Source organism: Symsagittifera roscoffensis, chromosome 1 (assembly GCF_963678635.1).
Source record: "Symsagittifera roscoffensis chromosome 1, txSymRosc1.1, whole genome shotgun sequence".
NCBI lineage: Eukaryota > Metazoa > Xenacoelomorpha > Acoela > Convolutidae > Symsagittifera > Symsagittifera roscoffensis.
In genome coordinates, this window is record NC_087062.1 from 82,436,468 (window position 1) to 82,463,434 (window position 26,967).

Genomic DNA, 26,967 nt, shown 5'->3' on the forward strand with positions numbered 1-26,967 from the left:
TTTTTATTTTCTATTGCCAATTTCATACTTCAATAAAGACAACTATTCATTCTTAACTCCATTGTTTTTTTTTCAGTCAGCAATTGCACTCGGCCTGGGTCACATTGTTTGCAAAAAGAAGCATTTGCAGCTCATCTAAATTAACTTCTCCCATTTTAATTAGGCAGTCCCGTTTTAATAAGGCAGTCCTAAGTGGAAGCGAATCAATGCTGCGATAAGTGCGATTTCTGCTGCAAAATGCTGATGTTTTTCAAAGCAAGGTCAAGCGTCCTACGAGTCAAAAAATTTAGTGGATTTTTGCACTTTGTAATTTAAACGCATACGATTCTTGATTAGGTTTTTATCAATTTCATAGCTCAGACCATCCGGACACTTTTTGCAAAAATTGAATCATACAATAATGGCTGAAATTTGAAATTACCACCAACGTCTTAGTATAATACCGCTCTTAATCTTACTCTTATATCTCCTAGTCTCAATAGATCTAGTGTATACTGGTTTATGCGAGTTCGTTGCCGGAAGGAGAACAACTGTATTCTAAGTTTTATTCAAATTGTTCCGGTGCTGAAATTACAATAGTTTCAGCACTTACAAATAAGTGTAAATGTTAGAGATGGAATATGATTGGTTAGTTATAAATATTTTATGGTGATATTTAATCATAAATATAATTGGTCTATAAATACTAGTTAAGAACTGGTTGCAGTTTGTCGTAGCATCTTTTTTTCAACGCTTATTCTCCGTTTCTTTGGTTTGAGCTTTTTTTAAATAATTTTTTGTTGAATTTAATTTCTGTGTTTTTTTTCTTGTTGGTTGTTTATCCTAAGTCGACTGTTTTAATCTCAAAATTGAATGAATACTTTTTCACCTGGTCCGAGAAAATAGGTCTTTAGCGAATCAATTAAGTAGCTAATTCAATCTTCTAAAGCATAAACTTCTGATTAAGAAATTTGTTAACTTGTTGAAGCTCGTTGATTAAATTCTAGGATATTTTTGTGATTTTTTTGGATCTCTGGAAGGTTGTACCTGTGGAATTGAATCATCTGTATTGGTAGCAGATTTTCCTCAAATTTATTTTAATTTCACTGAACACTTTTGTCTTGTTTGAAAATTTTGCCTTGATTCGTTAATCAATAAATTCTAGGTAGTTTGAACCAGTGGTATTTTTTATCGAGCTGAAATTTTTAGTCTAGGAAACTTTAACTCACTTACAGGGTAATGTAAGATACTTTTAACGGATTTTCTTTGTTTTTTCGTGTAGAAAGTTAGATTTTTACCAATTCTTGCATTTTCTTAACCATCTCGATTTGTTCTGTTTTCATTTTCTATTGTCAATTTCATACTTCAATAAACACAACTATTCATTCTTAACTCCATTGTTTTTTTTTTCAGTCAGCAATTGCACTCGGCCTGGGTGACATTGTTTGCTAGAAGAAGCATTTGCAGCTCATCTAAATTAATTTCTCCCATTTTAATTGGGCAGTGCCATTTTAATAAGGCAGTCCTAAGTAGAAGCGAATCAATGCTGCGATAAGTGCGGTTTCTGCTGCAAAATGCTGATGTTTTTCAAAGCAAGGTCAAGCGTCCTACGAGTCAAAAAATGTAGTGGATTTTTGCACTTTGTAATTTAAACGCATACGATTCTTGATTAGGTTTTTATCAAATTCATAGCTCAGACCATCCGGACACTTTTTGCAAAAATTGAATCATACAATAATGGCTGAAATTCAAAATTACCACCAACGCCAGTTTCCTCAATCTATTTCACGGCTCATTAACTTTTAAACTTATTATAGAAAAACTTCCAATTCTGTCTTTTATCAGACTTTCCATGTTTCTGATTGGGAAGCGACATTAGATGGGGTTGCAAGTTTTTTTTTCATGCAGACGACTTTTCTAACAGCTTATATTAGTCATTTAAAATATTCTTAAGAAAAAAAAATCAACTCGGTTATTTCAATCAGACACAGCTCAATTTCTTGGACCATATTTGGAAGACCCATTGGAAGACCCAATTTTCTTCGATGATGCAGTTTCATTATTGGCAGCTTAAAAAATTCTTTTTATGTAAGCAATGAATGTGATATAGTACCTGTTAACGTATTTTAAGTTAGGTTCATAATATCACTTGAAACACTTGTTATGCGTTCAGCCTCTATTAGCTATTTACAAAACTTGAACTTATCTATCTGCTGGATCATCGCTGGTAACATATATTGCTCCTGAAGCACGTTAATAATTTGATGAACCCAATATTTGGTCTTGAGTTTAATAATTGAGCCGATTGAACTGGAATCAATAGTACCGAGAAATTAGAACATTGCCGAGCAGGTTTTCTCGAGGAAGGGTGCGGCGGATTTTCAAAAAACTTCGAAAATTTCGTCGACTTTTTTGAGCGATACCAAATCATCACTATAAAGACCCTATTTTGACTAAGTTTTCTGCGCGCCGCAGGCCAATTTTGAAACAAAAGAGTGCGGAGAAGAGTTATTTTGTTTAGGAATAATGTGTGAATTAATTTCTGTACTTAAGTAGAAAATCAAATTTTTCTTGCTAATTTACCTGCTTTTAACAGCGTACTGTTTTTATCGCTACCTAATTATGCGTGACAAGCATAAAAATTCAGCTCGCGTATAAGTGAAATTTGAAGAATTGTGTTCATTGTATCAAATCCATTTTTTTAAAACTAAATTTAAAAATTACAATCGAAGCATATAATTATAAGTTTTTTGACAATGCTCAGAATCTAAGATATTTTTGTTGATAGCGAGGCTCAATCTCTATCAAATTTTACAAAGTTATTCAAGCTTTATACGATTTATCTGTTAGAAGATTACAATTTGAAAATGAAAAAAAAAACTTTTTTAAAATCAAACTTTCATCAGATTCACAGTTGTGCCTGAAGAAAAATTCTATCACCTTAATTCTAAAACTACCACGAATGCCGGCTTCTTAAATGTAAAATTGTACATACAAAATAGTAAACTGTCTCGATTAATTCAAAAAACGATTTTTTTCCATTATGATTTTGAAGGTAGTTTACTTGCTCGGGTCCGACAAAGAGTGATAAATTGTGTATTCGAATCAAAAACTTCAAAAACAAAAATTTTCATACAAAAACACCTGCTTTTAAAAGCAGAAACTCTATGCCATTAATTTGAGCAAAATAATAGTATGAAAATACAGTTCGCTTGCTGCGGTGACTAGTTTTCTGTGCTAATATATTTTATGGATAAGCACATGGAAATTTATTCGATAAGAACGAAGTTTTGCGACGTTATAACGCCCGCCCTCCCCATGTGTATTCATGTAACTTCGATTATTGTTCCAAGTTTCGATACGAAAGTAACGGAATATTTGTGCTCGGGGTGGGTTTTTTTTCTTCAGACAAATTTCGACTTTTTAACTAGCCATTTTTGACGGAATTTTTTTTATATCATTCAAAAGGTATTGTTGTCCTGAGCTCAAATTTGAAAAGATATTTCACCTGTGATCATTTTTTGTAAAGTTATGGGGGTTTAAATATTGCCATTTTGGCCATTTTGGGTCAATTAACGCGCGAAATAATTCGCGCTATTAACGCGTAAGTGGAGATTTAATCCGTCTTAGAAATCGTTCAAAATTGGTTGAAGTAAGATTATTTGCCATAATTAATTTGTTACAAGGAGCGAAATCTATTCTTTTGTAGTTTATATGGCGTGTGCGGGGGATGATATCATAGGAAAAAAAATCAAATTAAAAAAAAGTTTCATGTTTTTCTATTAGATTTAATTTGTTAATGATATTTATGTTATTACTGCTCCATAAACCTTAAAAGGCAGTCGGAACATTCAGGGTTTTGCCCTGAAACGAGCAATCTTGTTTGTTTTTTGCTTGAATTCGTCCAGGAAAAAGTCTAACAGTGATGCGCACTCACGTTTGGTTGTTCGCAGTTCGACATTTGATTTTTTAATTTTAAATTAATCTGCTGAAATGAAAGCAATTACGCTTTCCAGTTGCGAAAGAGCAAATGGCTCGAAAAAGCAAGACTGGCAACTAATTCCAAAATGGATTACTGATTTTCAGAATTAGCAGCTAGTGACGCAGTTTTATTGAGAAGATAACTTCAACCAAAAAATCTTAAATGCAAATCAATGATCTTTAAAAGAGAAACTATTCAGCAGAAAGTAAAAATTGCTTTTTAATTAACTTATATCAAATTGGCCTATTTTTATTCACAAAATCTATCGTAAATCATTCTTGAAATTCAAAATTTTTTCTAATGCATTAATTTTTGTCGTTGAAATTCGAAAACTAAATTTTTGTTTAAAAAGTCTTTCTGTTTTCTTGCGTTCATTCAAACTTTTCCAGCTGTATGTTGGCTATTTTTTTGTGATAGCACGATTATTCTACAATTTTTTTAAATAAACGTGACAGTGACCTCCAAAGTCATTCGCAAAACCATCCACGGTTTTGATTTAGTCAAAATCTTATCTCTTGATTCGCTTTAACCGACTAATTCGATTTTGATCCTTCAGCAACTCATAACTTTCAATAAAATTGTTGTTGTTTTACAAATGTTGTATAAGTTCACTATTTCAATCACTTAGCGTAAGTATTTGAAAAAAATGTTTCCACTGAATATTTTTATGAAGTGGTTGAAGTAAGATTATTTGCCATAATTAATTTGTTACAAGGAGCGAAATCTATTCTTTTGTAGTTTATATGGCGTGTGCGGGGGATGATATCATAGGAAAAAAAATCAAATTAAAAAAAAGTTTCATGTTTTTCTATTAGATTTAATTTGTTAATGATATTTATGTTATTACTGCTCCATAAACCTTAAAAGGCAGTCGGAACATTCAGGGTTTTGCCCTGAAACGAGCAATCTTGTTTGTTTTTTGCTTGAATTCGTCCAGGAAAAAGTCTAACAGTGATGCGCACTCACGTTTGGTTGTTCGCAGTTCGACATTTGATTTTTTAATTTTAAATTAATCTGCTGAAATGAAAGCAATTACGCTTTCCAGTTGCGAAAGAGCAAATGGCTCGAAAAAGCAAGACTGGCAACTAATTCCAAAATGGATTACTGATTTTCAGAATTAGCAGCTAGTGACGCAGTTTTATTGAGAAGATAACTTCAACCAAAAAATCTTAAATGCAAATCAATGATCTTTAAAAGAGAAACTATTCAGCAGAAAGTAAAAATTGCTTTTTAATTAACTTATATCAAATTGGCCTATTTTTATTCACAAAATCTATCGTAAATCATTCTTGAAATTCAAAATTTTTTCTAATGCATTAATTTTTGTCGTTGAAATTCGAAAACTAAATTTTTGTTTAAAAAGTCTTTCTGTTTTCTTGCGTTCATTCAAACTTTTCCAGCTGTATGTTGGCTATTTTTTTGTGATAGCACGATTATTCTACAATTTTTTTAAATAAACGTGACAGTGACCTCCAAAGTCATTCGCAAAACCATCCACGGTTTTGATTTAGTCAAAATCTTATCTCTTGATTCGCTTTAACCGACTAATTCGATTTTGATCCTTCAGCAACTCATAACTTTCAATAAAATTGTTGTTGTTTTACAAATGTTGTATAAGTTCACTATTTCAATCACTTAGCGTAAGTATTTGAAAAAAATGTTTCCACTGAATATTTTTATGAAGTGTTTGTCTATAGATTGAAGAAATGTAGTTCATTGTATCAAAGCCATTTCCATGTTTAAAAAACGAAAGCGTCCTGTTGGGGGAAATAATTAAAATGGGGGAAATTAATTTAGATGAGCTGCAAATACTTCTTCTTGCATACAATGTCACCCAGGCCGAGTGCAAGCACATGGATTCGAAGCATATATCTCTAAGCTTTTTGATAAAGCTGCGATTTCTGCTGCATAATGGTGATGTTTTTCATAGCCGGGTCAAGCGTCATACGAGTCAAGAAATTGAGTGAATTTTTGCACTTTGTAAATTAAACGCATACGATTCTTGATTAGGTTTTTATCAAATTCATAGCTCAGATCATTCGGACACTTTTGATAAAAATTGAATCATTCATAAAGGGCTGAACTTTGAAATTACTACGAACGCCAGTTTCGTCAATCTACTTCACGGCTCTTTAACCATTTAAGTTAACTTTTAAACTTAACATAGAAAAACTTCCAATTCTGTCTTTTAATAGACTTTCCATGTTTCTGATTGAGAAGCGACATTAGATGGGATTGCATGTTTTTTTTCATGCAGACGATTTTTCTAATGGGATTATATTAGTCATTTAAAATGTTCTTTAGAATTTAAATCAACTCGATTATTTTAATCAGACATAGCTTAATTACTTGGACCATATTTGGAAGACCCATTGGAAGACCCATTTTTCTTCGATGATGCTTCGAGGAAGGGGGGGGGGCGGATTTTCAAAAAACTTCAAAAATTTTGTCGACTTTTTCTTTAGATCGACCATTTTGAATTTCTGAGCGCTACCGAATCACTATAAAAACCCTATTTTGAGCAAAGTTTCTGCGCCGCAGGCCAATTATAGAAATTTTGACCAGAAAATAGCGTTTTTTTTGGGCGCGCGCTCCCCCATCTAAGTTAGTATATTTTGCCAACGAAGGCACCTTAGAAAAACTTTAGCGTCAGTCAGCCAAAAATGGATATCTCAAAATAGTACAAAGGGAGACTCCTTGGGTCGACAAGGAATCGAATTCCTAATCCCCCCGGCCTCCACCTAAATCTGCTGGAGCCACAGATACTGGACTTTTGTGGTAGCTTATTATTCGCAAGATTTTTTTGCTGTTTCTTTGAATGATGAGTTCTGTTCATTTTTTTCGATTTTGGTGTCTGTGTTATTTTTTGTTGGTTGTTCAACCTAATACGATACACATCTCAATCTTGGATTTACATTTTTTTTGTCCTGAAAGAAGCAGAATTTTGCAATAAAATTTTTGTTGTTTACTCATTTTTGAACTCAATTATAGTGATGTAGGATAATATGAACAGATTTTCACAGTTTGTTTTTGTAGAAAATAATAATTTTCCCCAATTAACAAATTGATATAGTCTTTTAATTTCATTTTAATGAAAACAAAGAACTGATTAGATACAATGTAATGATTTTGCTGGAACTGCAGTAATGCAAGTGGAAAAGATCCATCTCACATTGTAAAAGCTCATGATTATGTTCATATTTTAAATTGCAAGCAGAAAAAGCAGATGCTAAACTTTGCAGGAGCAATGCATATGCATTAGTACATTTCCTCCATTTTTAGGCTATTTCGGCTAATTCGGCATTCAATTTCCATTGACATTTTCTGTTTTCAATAAACTAAAACCACCAATTGTTTTTTTTTCAGTGTAAATAAACCAGAGTAAAAAAATTAAAACTTTGACCATTTCCGAGTGGGTTTGACTCCAATAAGAAACAATTTGTTCAAACCGTTGTTCTCACAAAGTTTTCTCGCTGACCGTTGTTCTTACAAAGTTGAGCTGTTTTTTCGTTTTTGTTTGTGTCTGCAGAATACAATTTTGCCACTGAGTAAATTAGTTCTTTGGATTGCCTACATTAACGATTAACCGTCGTTATCAAAAGTGAATAGAGGTTTTTCGATAAAGGCTGGAAAAAGAATGATTTTGATTAAAAATACATTGTGAAAATTAATCCTGAACTCAAGTCAAAACCGCCAAAAATAACTTTTATGCTAAAAAACCTGTTTTAGAAGTAGAATGTTTTTTTGCCATTGAATTGAGCTAAATTAGTGTAACAATTCAGCTTAGTTGTTGCTTTGTTTTCATTGCCTAGAGATGAAGGATAATACATGGTATGAGTAAGCAAATTCAGGCTTACTCGATAAAAACTAATTTTTGCGACGTTAGATTTTATACAGGAGTTTTTGCTTTTTTTGGTGAATCAACGTGCAAAATAGAATCAGCTACAAGATCTGCTTGCAAAAAGTTTTTGACCTAATTTGAGCCAATTTAGTTTTTTTTATTGGGTTTTTTCATGGCTTGTAATAAATAATTTCGGCAAACTTCCAACTGTTCCGGCGCGGATCTAGGAATTTCTCGAGGAGGGGGGGGGGGGGTTTCAGGCCGACCAAATTGATTTTCTGAGCTCTCCGAAACCACTATAAATACTCTAATTTGACGAAATTTTCTGCGCTACAGGCAAATTTTTGAAAATTTTAGGCACTTTTTGGAAACTTTTGACCAAAAAATTGCGTTTTTTTGGCGCGCGCTCCCCCTCAAAAAAAATTAGGATAGTTTGGCACCAAAGGCAAATTTCGAAAAATTTTAAGGTCAGTCAGTCAAAAATACATATCTCGAAATAGTACAACGGCGGGACCCTTTGGGTCGGCAGGGGTCAAATTCCTGAGGGGGATCCGCCCAACCCCCCACCTAAATCCGCTACTGCAATTGTTTAAAACTATTTTTCTCCATTATTTGCGTTCGATCAATTTATTGTTTCAATTTTCGATACGAAAGTAACAGTATATTTGTGCTCGGAGTGGATTTTTGTTCTTCTGACAAATTTCGACTTTTTAACTAGCCATTTTATACGGAATTTTTTTTTTATCATTCGAAAGTATTGTTGCCTTGAGCTCAAATTTGAAAAAAAATTTATCTATGATCATTTTTCGTAAAGTTATGGGGGTTTACATATTGCCATTTTGGCCAATTTGGGACAAGTAACTCGCGATAAATTTCGCGGTATTAACGCGTAAGCGGAGAGTTAATCCGTCTTAGAAATCGTTCCATATTGGTTGAAAGAAGCCTATTTGCCATAATTGATTTGTTGCAAGGAGTGAAATCTATCCTTTTGTGCTTTGTATGGCGTGTGGGGGATGATTTTCATTTAAAAAAATCAAATTTTAGAAGAACATTTTTCATTTTGTTTTACATTTAACTTTTCTATCACTCCTACATTGGACTATTTTTTTCCATGACAACAACGGTTTATCAAACTGATACTAAAAGTGTAACTAAAGGTGAGAAAAAACTGACTAATTTTGTTTAAAAAAAACGATAAAAATCATTTTTTCTTCGACTTTTTTTTGTGTTTTTCTGTTTTCCTCGAAGTGTATTTCGTCTTTACTATTGCTTACTGCTATATTTTGATATACAGGGGATTAATGAGGGTCAAAACAGATAGAATTTCTTAGTTATCCAATTAATTTCTATGTGGATAAAACTTTTCCAAGTAGTTTGTATAGTTTGTCCGAAAGTAGTTTGCGAAGTAGTTTGTATAGTTTGTCCGAAAACATATCAGCTTAAGTTTTCTTTTTTTGTGAATTTCCTCCCTTGCTCACTGAAATTAGATCAGTTGTGTGAAGAGACCGTAAATTTCAAAAAACGTTATGGTTATTGTGATTTCACTGATGGATAATGGCAGTTCTGTTTTCAAACTATCCTTTGGCAGGGAAATTCGAATGTACTTTCTTAAAGCTTTTTGTAAATTAAATTAGATTTTTTTTTCAATTGGAAAATCAGCTGCTACTGTTAGTATTACTCTAAAGATAATGTTTGATACGCACATTCGTCTGACTGGCCTAATTATTTTTTTCGATATTAGTATCAAACTGGCGGCGACAAAACTGTATTTTAAAATTTCTTCTTCAAGAAGATTTAACCGATTGCAGACCAATTAGCCTTCTTTTAGCAAAAAACAAAGTTATCAACAAAATTTTTTCCTGCATTTTTCGAAGGGCTAAGTTGGTACTTCATGCCGCTGAACAGTTTTGATTCAAAACATCATTCATGTATTCACGTTATTAAGATACTTGATTCGTTCGGCTGAAGGTTTTGCAAATACTTCTTCCAGGAATAAATCATTGTCTTCATTGAAAAAAGGTTGTTAATTATGATAAAGACATGCTTTTGTTTCTGTAGACTCAGCAGTTTTTCTATCTTTATCACCTATTCGGTAGCATCATCATAGTATAATCACCAGATTTTGCGAGACCAAACAATTTCTATTTGCGACCCTGGATTAGCCGAAGGGGTGCAGTTTTCTTAGCTTGTTTCCCAGAAGTTCCGAAACACTGGAATCACATTGTTTGACATACGAGTAGGTGACACAAGCAAAACTTTGAGAAAACATGATAAAAAGTACATAATTTGGTCATTTTTGAGGCTTTTGACCAATTTAACGGTTGGTTCTTAGAATGCGGTAGTCGTAAAATAGTACCAAAAAGGATCTTTGCACGGTGAAGGGGTCAAATTCTTGAAAACAAAATCTCTGATCAACCAGTGTCTCAAATGGCCGTTTGTGACGTTTTATTTTGCGCTTGGCATGAATCAATTTGATTAATCAGATTTTATATTGGTCGTATTTGGTTTTTTGAAAAATCTAAAGCGTGCGTTAGAAAACTGGTGTTAAGATAAATACACTCTGCATAAATCGCAGTTTTACATAGCACAGTGCAAAAATACTGATATATCTAATGAAGATTATTTATACTAGTTATAGTTCATAAATTTTTTATTTTCAAATTTGTTTCATTAATTTAGAATTTTCGTTGTTATTGGTATCTGAGGAAACGAAATCTCGAATTTTATACTAAAATACATCAAACGACCATTTCCAAAAAATACAACTATTTTCAATTTTTGAAAGAAATTCAACCCTAGACAATTTTAGGACTGCTTTTTCGATTGCACATTTACTTTCAAGTACAAACATCAGCAACAGTTCGTGCATGTGTTAATAAGGATGGATGGGAGTGGGCGGGTTTTGCTTCTGAATGAGTTGAAGAAGAATAGATTACGTAATAGCAAGTTGATAGAAGACCTCAAGCGGGAAGTGGAAGATTTAAGAGCCACTACGACCACAAGAGCAAAGTCCTATCATCACCCTTCTGACAGCCGGTATGTATGTACCCGGATCGAGGTGATCGATTAATGCTTCGACCGTCTGTCGAAACTCGTCATGTTCCAATCCTCTTTACCATTTATGCGTATATTTGACTGTCCCGGCCAAATCCAGGGATGTTTCGACTGCTTCGATCGAAAAAAACTCGACCCGGATATTTAATAATACACATCTCCGACTTACAGCACAGGCAATTTAAAGATCCTTAGATAGGCCCAAAAGCCCATAGTAGATCATCTGCGACTGGCAAAAATGACATTTTTTCTACTCAAAGTCGTGTATTTTGACTGTAATAATTGGAGAGGTTGGTAAAAAAAATTTTTGAAAAATGTTCAGGGAAAAATATTTTGAAAAGTGAGAAGGTTTCTAAATGGTTTTATTTTTTGGAGAAATTAAAATGCAAAAGTTAAAAAGTTAAGAGAATGTTTTAGTGTTCAAAGTGCCCAAAGAAATTTTGAGGTGCATTGTGCAAATATTTCCTTTGTAAAAAACAATTTTCTAGAGGGGAGGGAGTTTTTTAGTTTTGAAAGATCGAATTCTTGCGTGCTGGGAGGGAGTTTGAGACTCAAAAAAGTGTCCAATATTGATGATTTCTTTTCAGCTACAACAGACATCCACCACAGGTAGGTATGGGTTCGATTCCCAACCTGCCCTTCCGAGGGATCTCCCAGATGCCACTTGACTCAACTGTGCCACTTCTGTTACCCTACGAGAGCAACAGTGTCGCATCCGAAGCCAATCTGCTCAAGGTTAAAATCCTTTTTTTTTGTCTCCCAACAAACTCATTCCTGAAAATTCCGTGAGAGTGTCAAAAAAAGTTGAATATGCGTTGCAACCACAAAAGGACATTAAACGCAAAATAAATCAGAACTTTTTAATTTTAATTAATTGTAGTTCCTGCGAATCGCAGAGGAGCTATCAGTAGGCCTTAACAGTCCTGTCGAGGATAGTCCATTTGTATTATCTCCCCACATTCCAGACATTGTTATTTTGCTGAGCGAAGCTCTTTTTTTTGCGACTCAAGGCCGTTTTTTTCCCTCTAGAACTTTAACGTGGTACCACTATTGCAGCCAAATTTGGTCAGGTTGTGGTAGACCTGAAGCTGGAGGTCAAGTGAGAGCTTGTCCTCACACACTATCATTGCCATGGCATGGGATCGAATGCACGATCTGACGATTTCCAAGTGAACGCCTTACCACTGTGCTAAGTGTTAACTTTTTGACACGATTCTTAACAAGTGATCGCGAATCAGCTTTGATTCTTCTTTCTAACGGTTCCGTGTAAGGTTCCCCAGAGCAACTTCTAGAGCAGTATAGGAGTTCTCCTTGTGTGGTTTTATTGGGGCGTTTTTAACCCCCCCCCCCCCCACCATTTGAAATTTAATTTTGAATAACTAGTTATACGTTTGCAATAATATAATGAAAATTCGCTTGGTGAAAATTTGCTATAACAAACTAGATATTGTGAAAAGATCTGTTCTTAATACCTTACACATCGCAACATCACGCATTCAGCCATAATAACACGTAAAACAGTTTTAAAAATGGAAGTTTTGAAATGTGGGAGGGGGGGGGGGGGGTTAGGGGTGAAAAAGAGCCTTTTATTTACTCATCGTCTTTTGTATTGTAACCTCACAAAATGAGTTCAATTTCAAGATGCAGTACATGGCCTCAGGAGGCGGAGATCCCACCATTGTTGCACAGTTAGACCAACTTGTTGCACAGGCAGTTAGTGCGCATCAGTTCAATGACCCAATGGCCAATGCTCAGATGACTGGAAGAGCAGCCGGTCGAGACCCCTTAACACTCAAGGCAAGCCAGTTTGATCTTCAAAATCGGTTTTCGAAAACGATTTTTTAAGCATGCTCAGGCATTTTTCTCTGCAAACTCAATTGTTTCAAAATTTTATGTAATATATTTTTTTATTCAAATTTTTTGTCATATTCTGCTATCATAATTAAAAATCTTACGTGGTCAAACATCAGTGATTGAATTCTTTTTTGATTTTAGGCTGTGAACGACTTTTGCTTTCTCGTTGCGATTGGATGATTAACTTGGCGAATTGCAATATCAATTATAATTATAAAATTCTAAAGCAATGAAAAAAAATTCAAATGCAATACAAAGTCCTGCCAGAGCTAAACCAACCACCATCCGAAAAAAAAAATACGAAACTTCTACAAAAAACTTTAATTTCTGAAAAAATTTCTACAATGATAATGGCAGCAATTATAAATGCAATTGGCTACATTCGCAGCAACGATTTCTCTAATTATTCCGACTTTCGAAATATATGACGGAATAATTGCGTTTGAAGTGATTTTTTGCAAGACAAGTTTCGGCTTTTTAACTGTCCGACTGGCTTTTTCTGGCGGAAGTTTTTTATATCATCTGAAAATTTTTGATACCCTGATGAGCATAAAAAGAAGATTTTTGGCCATGCCATTGAAAAAGATATTTTTGTACAAATTTGGCTCGATTTGTTTGAGAATTGTAGGGCTGATAACCAGAGCCTTGAATCAAGTTGCAGTGAAAAAAAATTGCAAAAACGGCAAAAAGCGAGAAACACGTTTAAGGCTAAATTAAATCAAACTGCTTTGGTTTAGCTTGTCACAAATTATTATCGTGCTTTTATTACCGTTGCGATAAGCAAGCGTTATGAAACTGGAATATAGATTTTTTTGGGTTAACAACTAGTTTAACACAATCAGTTAAATCAGTTTATTTCACTTCATTTCTTATCTTCTCTTCACTTCTCTTTTCACCTTCTCATAACAAGTTAGAGGTTGCTTCCCCCTTGGCATGGAGGTTAAGCAGTTGTTTTGTATCCTAATGTCTGGAGCTCGAGGCGTGGTCCGTTCTTGTTTTTTTTTTCAGTGTCAAGGAAATTGAAAAAAAAATCCGAGAAAAATGAATTGATGGTTTTTCGTTTGTTCGCTCAGCTTTTGTCAGCTAAATTGCCACAACGGATTTTGATTGTGCTATAGACAATTTTCCTTGTAATTGCATGTGCAAATGTTGTTTATTCTAGTTTCAAGGGGGTTTTGAAAGATTTTAAAAACATCAAAAAATCATTTTTTTCCAGTTCAAGTCGTTTCTGCTCAAAAGTTTTTGGCTTCGTTGCCACATCACTGATTTTTCTGGTGGTGTAAACAATTTTCATTGTAGTTGCTGTCGCGCAATTGTTATCCAATGTTGTTTAAGATGGGACTTTAAACATTTTTTTTCGGCTTTACTTGTGTCTGCTCAAAAATTTTCGGCTTTGTTTTTTTTTTCGTAAATTTTATTCCGTTGTTGCTAATTTGAAATTCAAGTGTCTTGCATGTTTGCCTGGAATGAACTTCTATCGAGACATATAAAAGTTTTAAGACCCAGTTTTTTTTCGCCTTTTTATGTTTTTTTATGTTAATGCTGTACCGCAAGTGGTGCAAAGCTCCGCTCCGCCTCTGTGTTATTAACATCGATCCATTTTTTTAAATAAAAATTTTTTGTGTTTTTTTTTATTACTTAGCGGGTATAAATAATGTTTTCATATTGAATAGTTAACAAGATAAATTTAAAAATAATATATATCGATAAAGTACATTAAACAAACAGGAAAAATCTTGAAAAGTTGTCAGAACTTTTCAATCAAAAAGAACTATCTCGTAGACGTGAAAGGGCATTCAGAATTTCCAGGGCTTCGCATTTATACAAGACATCTTTTTTTATTTCCGTTTGCTTGTCTATGTCAATGCGGTAAACGTTGGGTCTAATTTTTGCCAACGCGGTAAACGTTCGGTCCAATTTTTGCCAACCGACCAAATCAGGGGCGGATTTAGAGGGGGACGGACGCCCCCCTCAGGGATTCGACCACCTGCCGCCACAAAGGGTTCCCCCTTTGTACTATTTTGAGATATCCATATTTGCTGACGGACCCTAAAAATTTTCTAAAGGCAGATTTGGCGCCAATCTATATACTTATTTTAGGAGGGAGCGCGCGACAAAAAAGCGCAATTTTTTGGTAAAAGTTTTCCAAAAAGTGCGTAAAAACGCCTTTTTTGCCTGTTTTTTTTTCAAAGTTTTGCCTGCGGCATAGAATTTTTGGCCAAAACAGGGACTTTTTAGTGCTTTGAGAGAGCACGGAAAGTCAATTTGATCGACCTAAGAAAAAAAAAGGTCGACAAAATATCGAAAATTTTTTGAAAATCCACCTCCCCCCTCGAGAAAATCCTAGATCCGCCCCTGGACCAAATGTTATTTGGACGGTTGTCTACGAAAGTAAGATTCAACGTACCAGCAGCTGTTCTCTTCTTTGCGGCGAACCGCAGTTGCACCTATGCTTAAGAATTACTTTTTCATTTTTCTGAGCCGGGCAAAAGTTTGTGTCACCCTCATTTATCGATCAGTGATCATGGCGGGCCTCGAACCACCAATCTTTTAACTGATTGCCCAGTTACAGTAAACCGGCGACAAGACGAGCTACAATTGGTTGATTGTTTAGATTCTAGAAGATTACCGACATGAAAATGAGAAGCTACGAAATGAGCTCGAGACTGTGAAACACGGAAAAGTCACAGGTAAGCACATATTTAATCTATTTGTTCTCTTTTAACCTCCTTTCTCTCCCTCTATTTGTGTTTAAGTTTTTTTGGTCATTGCATGTTAACCGATTGAGCTCGAACAAATTTGGTCTTTCCCACAAATCCCACAGCTTTGATGCCAGGTGTAGTTTTGCAGTGTGACCTGACCTTTTAACGCGCAAATGAGCTTGAACTAAGGGTAGACGGTACTGTCAAATGGTACTATTTTCGCTAATTGTTTAGGCAACCGGTTATTACACTAGCGTCAGCTTAGTGTATTATTAAGAAACTTTTTTTTTCTAGCCTAGTTTGTAAATATTGGTGCCACTTTTAGGGCACCTTTACAGTTTTTTGATAGTATGTGCTTTGACATTCGAATAGTAATAAGTGAACACAGTTGATGCATTTTAAATTCGTCAAATGAAGCGAAAAAAAACTCTTTCTTTCAGAAAACAACAATCATAAAAACTGGATTTCAGAAATTTTCTAACTCAATCAATATATCTCGCATCATTTTGAAATGCAAACTTTTCATATATAATGTTGCTTTATGCTTTCTAATTTGTTACATGCAAAGTTAGTGTGGATGCCTTCAGTTTGTTATATTCCAAATTATTACTTGCAAAATTGTGTCTATTTCTATTTGGTGCCACTTTTACTGAATTGCTTTGGCAATTTATTAACATTTGTAGCTGCTTTATCCATGACTAGTGTTTGTCGATGGTTAAGCGTGCGTGGCTGAGTGGTTAGTGCGTGAAACTCAAAATCTCTATATTGCAGAAGATCGCAGATCGAATGCTAGACCTAGCTGAGTATCTATTATTCGAGGCTTATTTCTTTTTTTTCTCATTGCTTTTTCTAGAGCTACGTTTTATCGTGTTGTATCTAGTGTTTGCGAAGCAAAACTTCGCCTCTCTGTCATATTTTTACAGATATAAACAAAATTTCAATTTAGTTTACACAAAGGCGCGCTTGTAAAAAAAATAATCTAGAAAGATTGAACAAAATATGAACATTTTTTCAAAAAACAAAATTGAAAAACCGGTTGTTTCCTTGAAAAATTCGACCTGTTTTCCGAAAAAAGTAGCTAAAAAGAAAAAATCGGGAACAAATACTAGATTTTTCTGCGCTACAAGCTTCTCCTCGCTGCATGTTAAAGTTATATGACTTTTGTTCATCTTGTCCTCTGATTGTTTGAAGGAAAGACCGAATACTTGCGCTCGGGCTTTATTTTTTGCAGAATTGCACCTTCAAATTGCACTTTCGATCTACCAATATCCATCAGATTCTTTTCTATCATCTGAAAAGTATTTATGCACAGGGTTCAAAATGAAATATGTTTTCCACCTGAGGTGTTTGTGGCAAAATTATGAGGGTTAAAATAAATTAAATTAAGAGAAGTTAAATTATGGTTTTTTACTACTTTCACCGAAGAAAAAAATTTAATATAGAAAAATTCTTGGCAAAAATTTTTCCACTTCGATTATGTGTATTCAATTCAGGCAAAAATTTCCGATATAAAAGTAAGACATTGAATTATTTTCATTCCAAAAATCATAACGCATTATAATTCCATGGCAACCTATATTTAACTCCATGTCAGCGCAACATAATCCTTTTCGATTTGACATAAAATCGCTGTGTCTCTTTAAAATGTTAATCTAAAAATAAGAGCCACCGACATGGATCAATGCGACGATCAGTCATCTAAAAATTACCAGTAAAAATTCAGTTATTGCAAAAAAAAATCAGTTTTCGTGATGATTTCAATTCCAAATGAATAAAGCAAAAAATTGAGGCATAAACAAGCAATCGCATCTAAAACAAAGAGCAATGAAAAAAATCGGTGTTACCATGAAATCTGAAAGCTCATCAGTAGAGAATTCTTTTCACTAGAAATTTTTTTCTGGAAGTTTTTAAAAATTCCTGATTGCTGTCAGTTCCTAAGCAATCTAAGGCAATAAATTGAGGCGACCAACAAAAAAAGCCACTGCGACCATTAATTAACTAAAAATCATCATTTATAAATTCAATTTTTACCAGAAGCTTTTTAACGCTACCTGATGATTTTTTAATTGCAATTATAATGGTGTCGAAGTTTAACAAAGCCAAAAATGAAAAAGCGTTCAACAGTGCTAAAAATTGATAAGTTTTAGCACCGTTGAACACTTTTTTATTTTCAGTTCTATTGTATTTCGGCACTGTTTTACTGCCCCGAGAGGGGCGTTCAACAGTGGCCATGTACTTAAATGCCGAAAATGAAAACGTGTTCAACAGTGCAAAAAATTGATGTTTTTCTTCGGCACTGTTGAACGCCCCTGTTATAATTGATTGATGATAATTCATTACAATCACGGAAAAAAGTGAATATGAAAACCAATTCTAATTGATTACGTGTTTCGTATTAACAGTTATGCGTTTTGTTTAATTGATTACTCTTTCAAATTATATTTAAGTTTTATAGGACCATAAAAGAACTGAAAATTTCAATCATAAAAGTTTGTAGAATTCCTATAAAAAAGGTATTCGTATAATTCCCGAAGCTTTTTTCCTAGACAAATTGTATCGAATTGTATGCAGTAGCGAATTTAAGGGGAAGGGGTGGATGCTTCCTTCACGCCCCAGATACTAATTTTTTAGGGGGAGCGTGCGCGGGAAATTTTTTTCGATCAACACCTTCCAAAAAGCGTTTTAAAACATCTTTTTCCTTGTTTTCTTTTCAAAGAAACATTGGCTAAAATAGGGTCTTTATTGTGATTTGGAAGAGCTTGGAAAATCAATTTCTTGACCTGAAAAAAGATCGAAAAAATTTTTAAAACTTTTTTGAAAACCCCTCCCTCCCCTCGAAAAAATCTTGGATCTGCCTCTGATTTTAAAACGACTAGCATTTTTTCATAGACAAATTGCATGGAACTGTATGGCTATGTTATTCAGTGTCTGGAAGTGAACCCAAGGGGGGTTGTTGTGATTAGAGGAGGACGAGTTGAGTGTGTTGCGGCGTGACCACATTCTGAAGATGACTCAGATGCGACAGGAAGTAGAGCAGTTACAGCAGATGGCCAAGATACAGCAAATGAAACAACAACTGGATCCAAACTCAAACTCATCTGACAATACGATGGGAGAAGTGGGTGTAATAAATCTGTTTAATTAATGAGATAACAAAAAAAATATTCTTTTATTTGGTAGCTTGCTCCAAAAGTCTGCACCTATTTTTATCGAAAACTGCCGTTTGGGGACAAAAAATCTATGGTTCTTCTAATTGAATAATTACCTTTTGTAAATTTTCTGCTTACCTCTATTTGGGTAATTGCAATAAAAATACAATTGCTGTAATTGGTGACGGTAAAAGAGTCGAATAATTTTCGTTTTTGGATGTTGCAGAAGTTGAAGCACTGGGAGAGGAGGGTTGGAAGCCGCGAGACACCCTACCTGCTGGCACATGCCTCCTACCCTCTGGGTGACTCACTAAACCTAGCCCCATACGACCCCGCGTAAGTACCTTTGCTGCTTCTTGTTTGCAGGGTGACCGATAATTATGTCAGCCAAGTATCTGAAAGAATTGAGCTGAAAAATCAGTGCATTTTGAACCATTTAAAGCGCGTTGAATGGTTGATGCAGATAGTGATCTGCTTTTGAAATGTTTGTTTCAACGTTGAGTTTGTTAAGCGACTCGTAAGGTATGCTAATTGCTACCCCCCAATAATGGGGAGCTTGTTAAGCGACTCGTAAGTAAGGCATGCTAATTGCCCCCTCCCCCCATAATGGAAGTGTGTTCTATACAGGAGTGGTTTTCTGCTGTTCCACGACTACGTGCTCAACGTGGACCCCTCCTACAAGTCGCTCAAAGTGGTGGCCAGACTGTTCCGAGGGGGTCTGGAGCTAGGAAGTGCTGTTCCTCTTCCGGAAAGACAGTGTGTGGGTATGCATGGAGACAGCTACTCATCCTCCTACCTCCATTGTCTAGCCAAAGCCATTATTCCCGTTAAGGCTATCTTTTACCCCCGTGTGGCTCAAATTTGTGTGCAAGTATGATAGTTGGGTCCCCAAAAAAAGCAAGTATGAAAGATGGGTCCCGTGATTTTGCAGAAATTTCAAAAACACAATTTAAAAAATACTCGCCCTGATTTCAGGCGCAAACAAAGTTTCCTTCAGGGACCCAACTGCTATCATACAGCTATTTCTTCTCCATAAATAGCGTTGTAAAATTGATGTATCATGCATAACATCTATTTATCTTGGTGTTGGTAGTGGGGGGCTTTGTGGACGGCAACAAATCACAGTAATGTCTATAGTGACTAATTTTGCCTCTAGAAACTAGTCACTATAGACATTACGCTTTTTACTGACTTTCACACAATTTACGCGAGCACTAAAAGCTCAATTTCATAAATAACGTCTTCGTTTAATACCTAACGGCTATGCATGTGAGCATAATTGAAAAAAGGAGCAAGGAAGAGAAAGATATGGAAGCCAAGTATGCTTAATGTGCATTAAGGACTGCGAAACACTGTTCCCGCAAAACGCAGAGGACCTATCAGAGGCTGCTGCTAGCCTGTTTCAGAATAGTCAGTTTCGTTTATTTCATCACGTTTTCGACTATTCTGCGCCAAAAAACTTCATATGGTGATGGTGCCACTGTTGAAGTTGAAACCGCAGAATATCACCTATTAAAAAATCAAATTCTCTTTCAACTAGAAGCGCCGATTCTTTTCCTTTGCACGCGGTAATTCATATAGCTTCTTCTTTATGGGCGAACTTTGCCCTCTAAACGACTTTTTTTTTCGTTTCCTGTTGTGTTACGTGCGTGTTGAATTGTGCCATCTGCAGATGTCTACCATCTCCTGACCTGTCTCTCCTGGTTGAAGTGCAAGCCTCTTCCCACTACGACGAGCGCCTCAAGACAGTCTGCTGGGCCAAGTTCCTCCTGTTCGACGACCAGCACCGGGTGCTCAGTGGACGGTGGAAAGTTCCCCTTCGGGTCATCCCAGTGCGGCCTGACCTCCACCCCAGGGACACCAACAACATACCACAGGTAACAGTTTTAATATCTCGTCGCAAAAGTCTGGCAACGAAGATCAAACTTCGGTCGCGAAAGTCTGGACAGAGATCCGTGTAGCGTTATGTATAACCTCAAAATATCGTCCATACCAGATATTTGCATGCAAAAAAAATTGGGAAATTGGGAACTCGTTTCGCTTGTGAAAAAATACATATTTTGGGGCAGTTTTGATTGTATGATTAGCCTTTTTTTGCCAAAAAGTTTTTAATTATGGCGATGGACGACTTTTATACGAAAACAAGAAAAAAATATATTTTAAAATTCTATGACTCCATTGTAGCAAAAATTTGCGAATTTTGTATGAGTAGCATTTTTTCATAGACTTAGTTTATGGAGTTTTATGATAAGCCTTTTTGATATATATGGAGGTCAACTCGGCACTTTATTAGGATAAAGGTACGAAAAAAACTTACTAGAAGTTAGCGTTGGGACAGTATGGTCATCTAAGGTAAGTTGGACATCAAGAAAAGTTTTTTTTTGAGTATTTTTGTTACTTGAGTTGATTTAGTGTGGAAAGATGGAACTGTTCTATCGGGTGTGCAATGCGAGGGATGCGGAGGTTCAGACGAGAGTGGCAGTGGCACCCAACCTCGCCTACCAGTACATATACCCTCCCACGGTAACTACACAATCTAAACCTAACAACCCCCTTAGGACCCCCCAGTTGGTTCGACTGTTCTACCCATTCTTTTTTTTTCTTATTCAGGAAAGATCAATTCTGTAAACCGTAGATTCCAATATTGATGAAATTTTTACATTATTGGATTTGTAAAAATAAATTAAATTACTGATGTAAATTAAATTACTGAAATTTCAGTCGCACTCAACGTTTATTTTGTTTCATACAACTTTGCCCATACAGTTGATTTACCCCCCCCCCTCATCCTATGAAAAGATAGGTGCACAGAAAAAGAAAAATCAATTTTGATTTCGAGATCAATATCCTCCGGGTCGAGGTCAGCGACCAATTCTCAGTCGCACCGATGTTAATTCAGCGAGCGAAAATTCATAGTCTGGACGAAGATTTTTTAGTAGTGTGCAATGTTTACATCAATTGCGTTACAGTCGCAATAATCTGGAAATTAGCCGCGATATAATTGCGCCGATCGCAACCAGAACCGCAAGCTTTACCCGGGTAATAACAATACAGTTCAATTTCACCATTAAAGTTGACTCATTCTTCATTTAGCTGCTTGAATTAGTGGTCTCACCAATTTTAGGGGTCTTTTTTCTCAGGGGCGGATCTAGGTTTTTCTCGATGGGGATGGGGGAGGGTTTCAAAAATTTTTTTAAGGTCGACCAAATTGATTTTCCGAGCCCTCCGAAAGCACTAAAAAGTCCATTTTAGCCAAAACTTCTGCGCCCCAGGCAAACTTTTGTTGAAAAAACAGGCCAAAAAGGTGTTTTTAGGCATTTTTTGGAAAATTTTTACCAAAAAATCGCGTTTTTTCGGCGCGAGCTCCCCACTTAAAGTCAGTATATAAGTATATATTGGCGTCGAAAGCGCCTTTAGAATTTTTTTAACGGTCTGTCAGCCAAAAATGGATACCTCAAAATAGTTCAAGGTGGACCTTTTAGGTCGGCAGGGGTTGGAATCCCTGAGGGGGGAAGCGTCCGCCCACCCTGAATCCGCCCCTGGTCTTGCTATAATTTTGCACATGGAAACCTACCGACACATAGATAACATACTGATTAACTTAAAAAGCCGGGCTGTAAGTGTACAAGGCTCATGAAATAGGGTCGTTGTAGGTTCCGTTCATCCGTCGTGATGCGTTCATAGCTAACCAATTTTTTTAACTATTAGACGATCTAAAATAGTTATCCGAACTCAAAATCCAAAAGATGTTCTATCTAAAAGATTTTTTCATAAAATTTTGGGTTTTAAAAACTGCCAATTCGGTAAACTTGAGGAAAACAAATCAGTCGGAAAAAAAGTTTCTAAAAACGCGTAGCGTTGGCAGCCATTAGTTCAAAAATGATGACAGTGAAGAGAGGTTAGCTAATTGGCCCAAATGTTTCGTTATTAGTCGCATAATTTGTCACTTTTTTCTTAAGATTCAGTATAGGGACCGATTTTCAAAAAAAAATTGTAATTTTTTTTTTGCACATTAAACTTCAACCTGCAAAATTAAAAGTAAACTTCCACTTGATTCGAGAAAAACAAAGCAAAAGTATTTACAAGTTTACATATCTTGAAACAAATGTTGGGAGATTATTAAGTTTTGCAACCTGTTTCTAATGCTTTTAAAGAGAGCAAAAACTTTCAGTAATGGAAACGATATGTTGAGAAAAGACACGCAAAAGATTCATTCAAACCCTGTGGACAGATAGAAAAAAAAGAATGAAATATGCATTAGATAACACGAAACAATGTGTTACCCATGGTACTATCAACTCATTTGAAAAGAAAGAAAGACAATTTGTTTTCGGTGAAATTTGTACTACTCAGTTTGGTCGACCAAAAACAAAAAGTGTTTGAAACGTGTAGTTTATTTTTTATTTGGACAAAAATTTAATGATTAAAACACAGCAACCACTTTCTTCTTGTTTTTGGAGGGCTAATAATAAAACCTAGCCTATGATTGCAAAGATAAAAGTACTCAACGTTGTGCACTCATACATTGTTAAGGGGCGGATTTGGGAGGAGGGAGGGAAGGATGCCCCCTCTCAAGGATTCAACCCCCTCATCAACCATTCATTTTCGGCATCCATTTTCGGCCGACCAAAACTATAAGTTTTCTAAAGGTGCCAACATATGCTAACTTTGAAGGGCGCGCGCGCCGAAAAAAGACAATTTTTTTGACAAATTATTCCAAAACGGCATTTTTGGCCTATTTGCGAAAAGTTTTGAAAAGTAGCACCCCCTTTCTCCTCGAGAAAGTCCTAGATCCGCTTCCGACACTGTTGTCAAGTTCTTTACCCACCCTTTAAAGAAAGTATCAGAACAAAAATTTATGGATATGGCTTTTAATGATTTTGAAAAACATGTCGGCTTTCTAATTGGCTGATTTTACGTGTTATTTTATACTATCTGAACGACAATGATAGTTTTAGCTCAAAATTAAATAAAAAATTCCACTGTGCTTATGTTTTTGTAAAAGTATAGGTGGTTTAAAAACGGCCATTTTGGCTAATTCGGGATAAATAACTCGCGATGTGTTTCGTTTCGTGTTCAAAAATCAAAAGAGATTTTTTGATCAAATCTACATTGACACATTTTTGTATACCCGAAAATTTCAGCGAAAATTTTAATATGCCCCTCGAAACAATCTTAAGCTAAGCCTGAGTTGTTCTTATGAAAATAGTACCTGAAAAGCAAAAAATTTTCATGCCAACTTTTTTTCGAGTTTTTGGCTATTGAATCCTGATTGGCTAATCTAATTTTGGAGCATTCGGTTTTTCCTCCAAATGGGGTTCCCACGTTTGTTTGAGTTTCTTTAATTTTTGAGGCAACTGGCATATTCTACTTTGGTCAACTGTTTTTGCGTAAGTCGAGGATCGGAAAATATCATCAAAATTTTAGCTATATCATCTATCTTCATCATCGCTCATTTTATAACTGGCTTATGTTAAACCAATAAACAGGACTTCGGCAAAGGTAAAGATAATTAGTTTTTATAAAATATTCTCCTTTCTGGGCGAGGCACGTGTTTTACGCTAAGAATTTGAAGTTCAGAAATGATTGGGCAGTTTCTTTGAACTCGTTTTTATTCCGAACCAATCGTAAAAGTCTGACAAAAAGATGAGATTTTGTTGATCAACAATCAGACATACCATATTGTGGTTGAAAATTGTGTCTAAAATACGAAGCACGCGCCTCGCCTGTACTTAAAACGCGTGCAGTCACCACTCAACTTCTAAATTTTTCAATATTATTTATCCTGGATCTCAACCTGGTTTTTGAAATGACAAAATTCAGCCAGCATCCGCTTTTATATACTAAAATGCGTTCTGAAAATTTATTGTTTTAGCCAAAACTGTGCAGAAGATTGCTTTTTAGTACCTTCATCTACTCAAGCTATTAATTGTTCTCCTTTGAAGCTTCAAAAAAAATTATCAAATTAATAAACAAAATCAACACAAAATGCTTAGCATACAGTTTCATATTATGGAAAAAATGCTTGTCATACAATTTTATACTACAAAAAAAGTCGACTTTCTTGCAATTTTCATAAATTTTTGTGGATAAAAACTCTTCATACTATTTTCCGAGTCCAAGAAATAGTATGATAAGCATTTTTTGTCAACTAAAGTATGAAGGGAAAAATGAAAGTGCAATTGTGACAAAGAATTTGTCACAAGTATAGAAAAAACAAGTCTGCGATATCGCTCAAGGTATATTTTGAAAACTTTAAGAACACAAGTAAGCAAAAATTAAAATTCTGTTTTCGGGCTGTAAGGGTACACGCATGAAGGATTTTTTGTACCAATTCAAATACCTTAAACATCCTTTTCAGAAAATCATCTATAGTTTATGAACCCTATTTGTACTCAAAATTCATCCAAAAAACTCTATAAAATTTTTTTAAGTTTCTTCGACCAAATCGCTTCAATAATTAACCCACTTTCGTCCCCTCAATTATTTTCTTCATTCGGTTGTTTCAGTTTTTGTTAAACTATTATAAATTAACTTTTATTTTTAGTCATTTGACGACGCGATCTATGTCCAGGCACCAATCAGACAACCGGAGAAGCCGGAAAAGCCCAAGCCTCCTCCTCACCCTCAGCCAAAAGGCATCCTCTACGTTCCGAAGAGCAAGAAAAAGTGACCTCAACTCAATTACACATTATAATTATGCCACTTACCTTGAGAAAAATTTTAAGAATCTGACAACAAATTTTTCTCTCGAAATTTAGCCTTCCTGAGCTACTTGCTGGTTTTATTTTTTCAGTTAATACTCTTTGCTTGTAGATTGAAGAGTTGATCATAGCTTGATTGTGCAATATAAACCGCTATGGATGGGGGCATTAATAAAAACAGTTTGAATTTTTGACCTTACCACAACATAACATCAACAAACCGAAGGTTAAAATGTTTGATTTTTATCTCAGGGCATCAAGATCGTAAAAATGCAATTGAAATAATCAATTTTGTAATTCGATCATCAAACTCTATATGAAAAAAAGTAATATAATAAGGGTACATGGTTGCTATGCAAGTACCACAAAAAACCGACCTCATAAAAACTAGCAAGCGGTTTTCTTCATTTTCAAATTGAAGTTTGCAATTTAAGTAATTTAGTCAAATTGAACTGAAGCTTACAACATTAGTAATAGTCATATTCAACGACAATTACCTTCATGACAAATTTAAAAAATAACTCTTTAAAAGTTTTGCTCTGTTTTGATTTTTAAGATTTAAAACCATTTTCCCACGAGGGAAAGGACCAACATACGAGCTGTACAGCTCATCACGGCGAGCCGCTGTTGTGCCCCTAATTGAGAATTACATGCAGTTTTTTTTTCGTTATTTTTCTGGGCTGGGTAATACTGCCTCACCATCAAGCACAGATTATGGTGGGCCTCAATCATCCGTTCTTTCGATTGAGAGACGTAACCCCTTCACCACATCTCATCATTTGAATTTCAAAATTTTTGCCAAAAAAAAAGTTAAAAGAAGCTACCAAAGTTTAGCTTCAAATATTGAAAACTTTTTGTGCTGTTATAATACCTATAATCATAGCCAAAAATGGCTTCAAATTAGTCTAAAAATCAAAAAGTTCGAACTGGTTTTTCAACAAAAAAATTTTTGTAATCTGAAAGGTCAAAAACTTCAGGGCTAACAGAACTTTTTCCTGACCTCTCACTTGACCCATTCCGATGATTATTTGCGGTACTTGATTTATCTGAAACATCCCTAAAAAAATTCCTCTCCCATATTCAAAAGTCGGAACAACAAAAATATCCCTTTGCTCTGCTAGTAGCACAGAATGTTACGACCATATCTATTAAGTTACATACATTCAAACAATTGTTGAAAAAATCTAAATAGAAAAAACTCGTTTTTGAAATTAAAGAAATCGCCAAAATGTCTGCTGTTCGAAATCTTAAAAAATGGCAATGACCATAGCATAAGGATTTTAAAAGTTATTTCAGCAATCATTGAGATTTTCTTTCCAAATGGATTTTGTTGTCATTCAACTGAAAAACGAACTTTTCTCACAACAGATAACTTTCATTGAAGTTTTTGAACGGCTGAAAAAATCTCATGTGATACCAGATAAAACAACAAGACCTAGCTTATTTTTCCTCGGACTTCATAAAGAAGTAGGAACAACGAAAAAATCTTAGTTGCTGAGATTTAGAAAACCTGCATTATTTTTTTCTTATTTTCATTAGCTTTCTAGAAACTGAATGACGAACTTTAATTGAATCAGGTTTTTAAGTTTTTTTGCATAAATTGGTTTTTTGCTTAACATTTTGTGAAAGCCTCCTACTAAAAATTAGAAGAAAGTAATAGAAGCGTTATCCGTTATTAATTTTCATAGTCGTAACAACTTTA

General features: G+C 35.0%; 2 protein-coding genes across 2 annotated transcripts in view; both read left to right on the forward strand.

Moving 5' to 3' along the window:
* LOC134851058 (intraflagellar transport protein 57 homolog) overlaps positions 1 to 26,967 on the forward strand; it is a 166,380-nt gene that overhangs the window by 95,799 nt on the left and 43,614 nt on the right. The gene's annotated exons all lie outside the window — the stretch shown is intronic.
* LOC134840244 (coiled-coil domain-containing protein 17-like) lies at positions 10,312 to 20,522 on the forward strand. The gene is made up of 9 exons (XM_063855994.1): positions 10,312 to 10,838; positions 11,444 to 11,591; positions 12,498 to 12,653; positions 15,325 to 15,400; positions 18,376 to 18,530; positions 18,788 to 18,897; positions 19,189 to 19,432; positions 19,902 to 19,960; positions 20,234 to 20,522. Exons 1-9 carry the CDS (start codon positions 10,684 to 10,686, stop codon positions 20,520 to 20,522), a joined length of 1,392 nt encoding a protein of 463 aa, XP_063712064.1. The 5' UTR covers positions 10,312 to 10,683.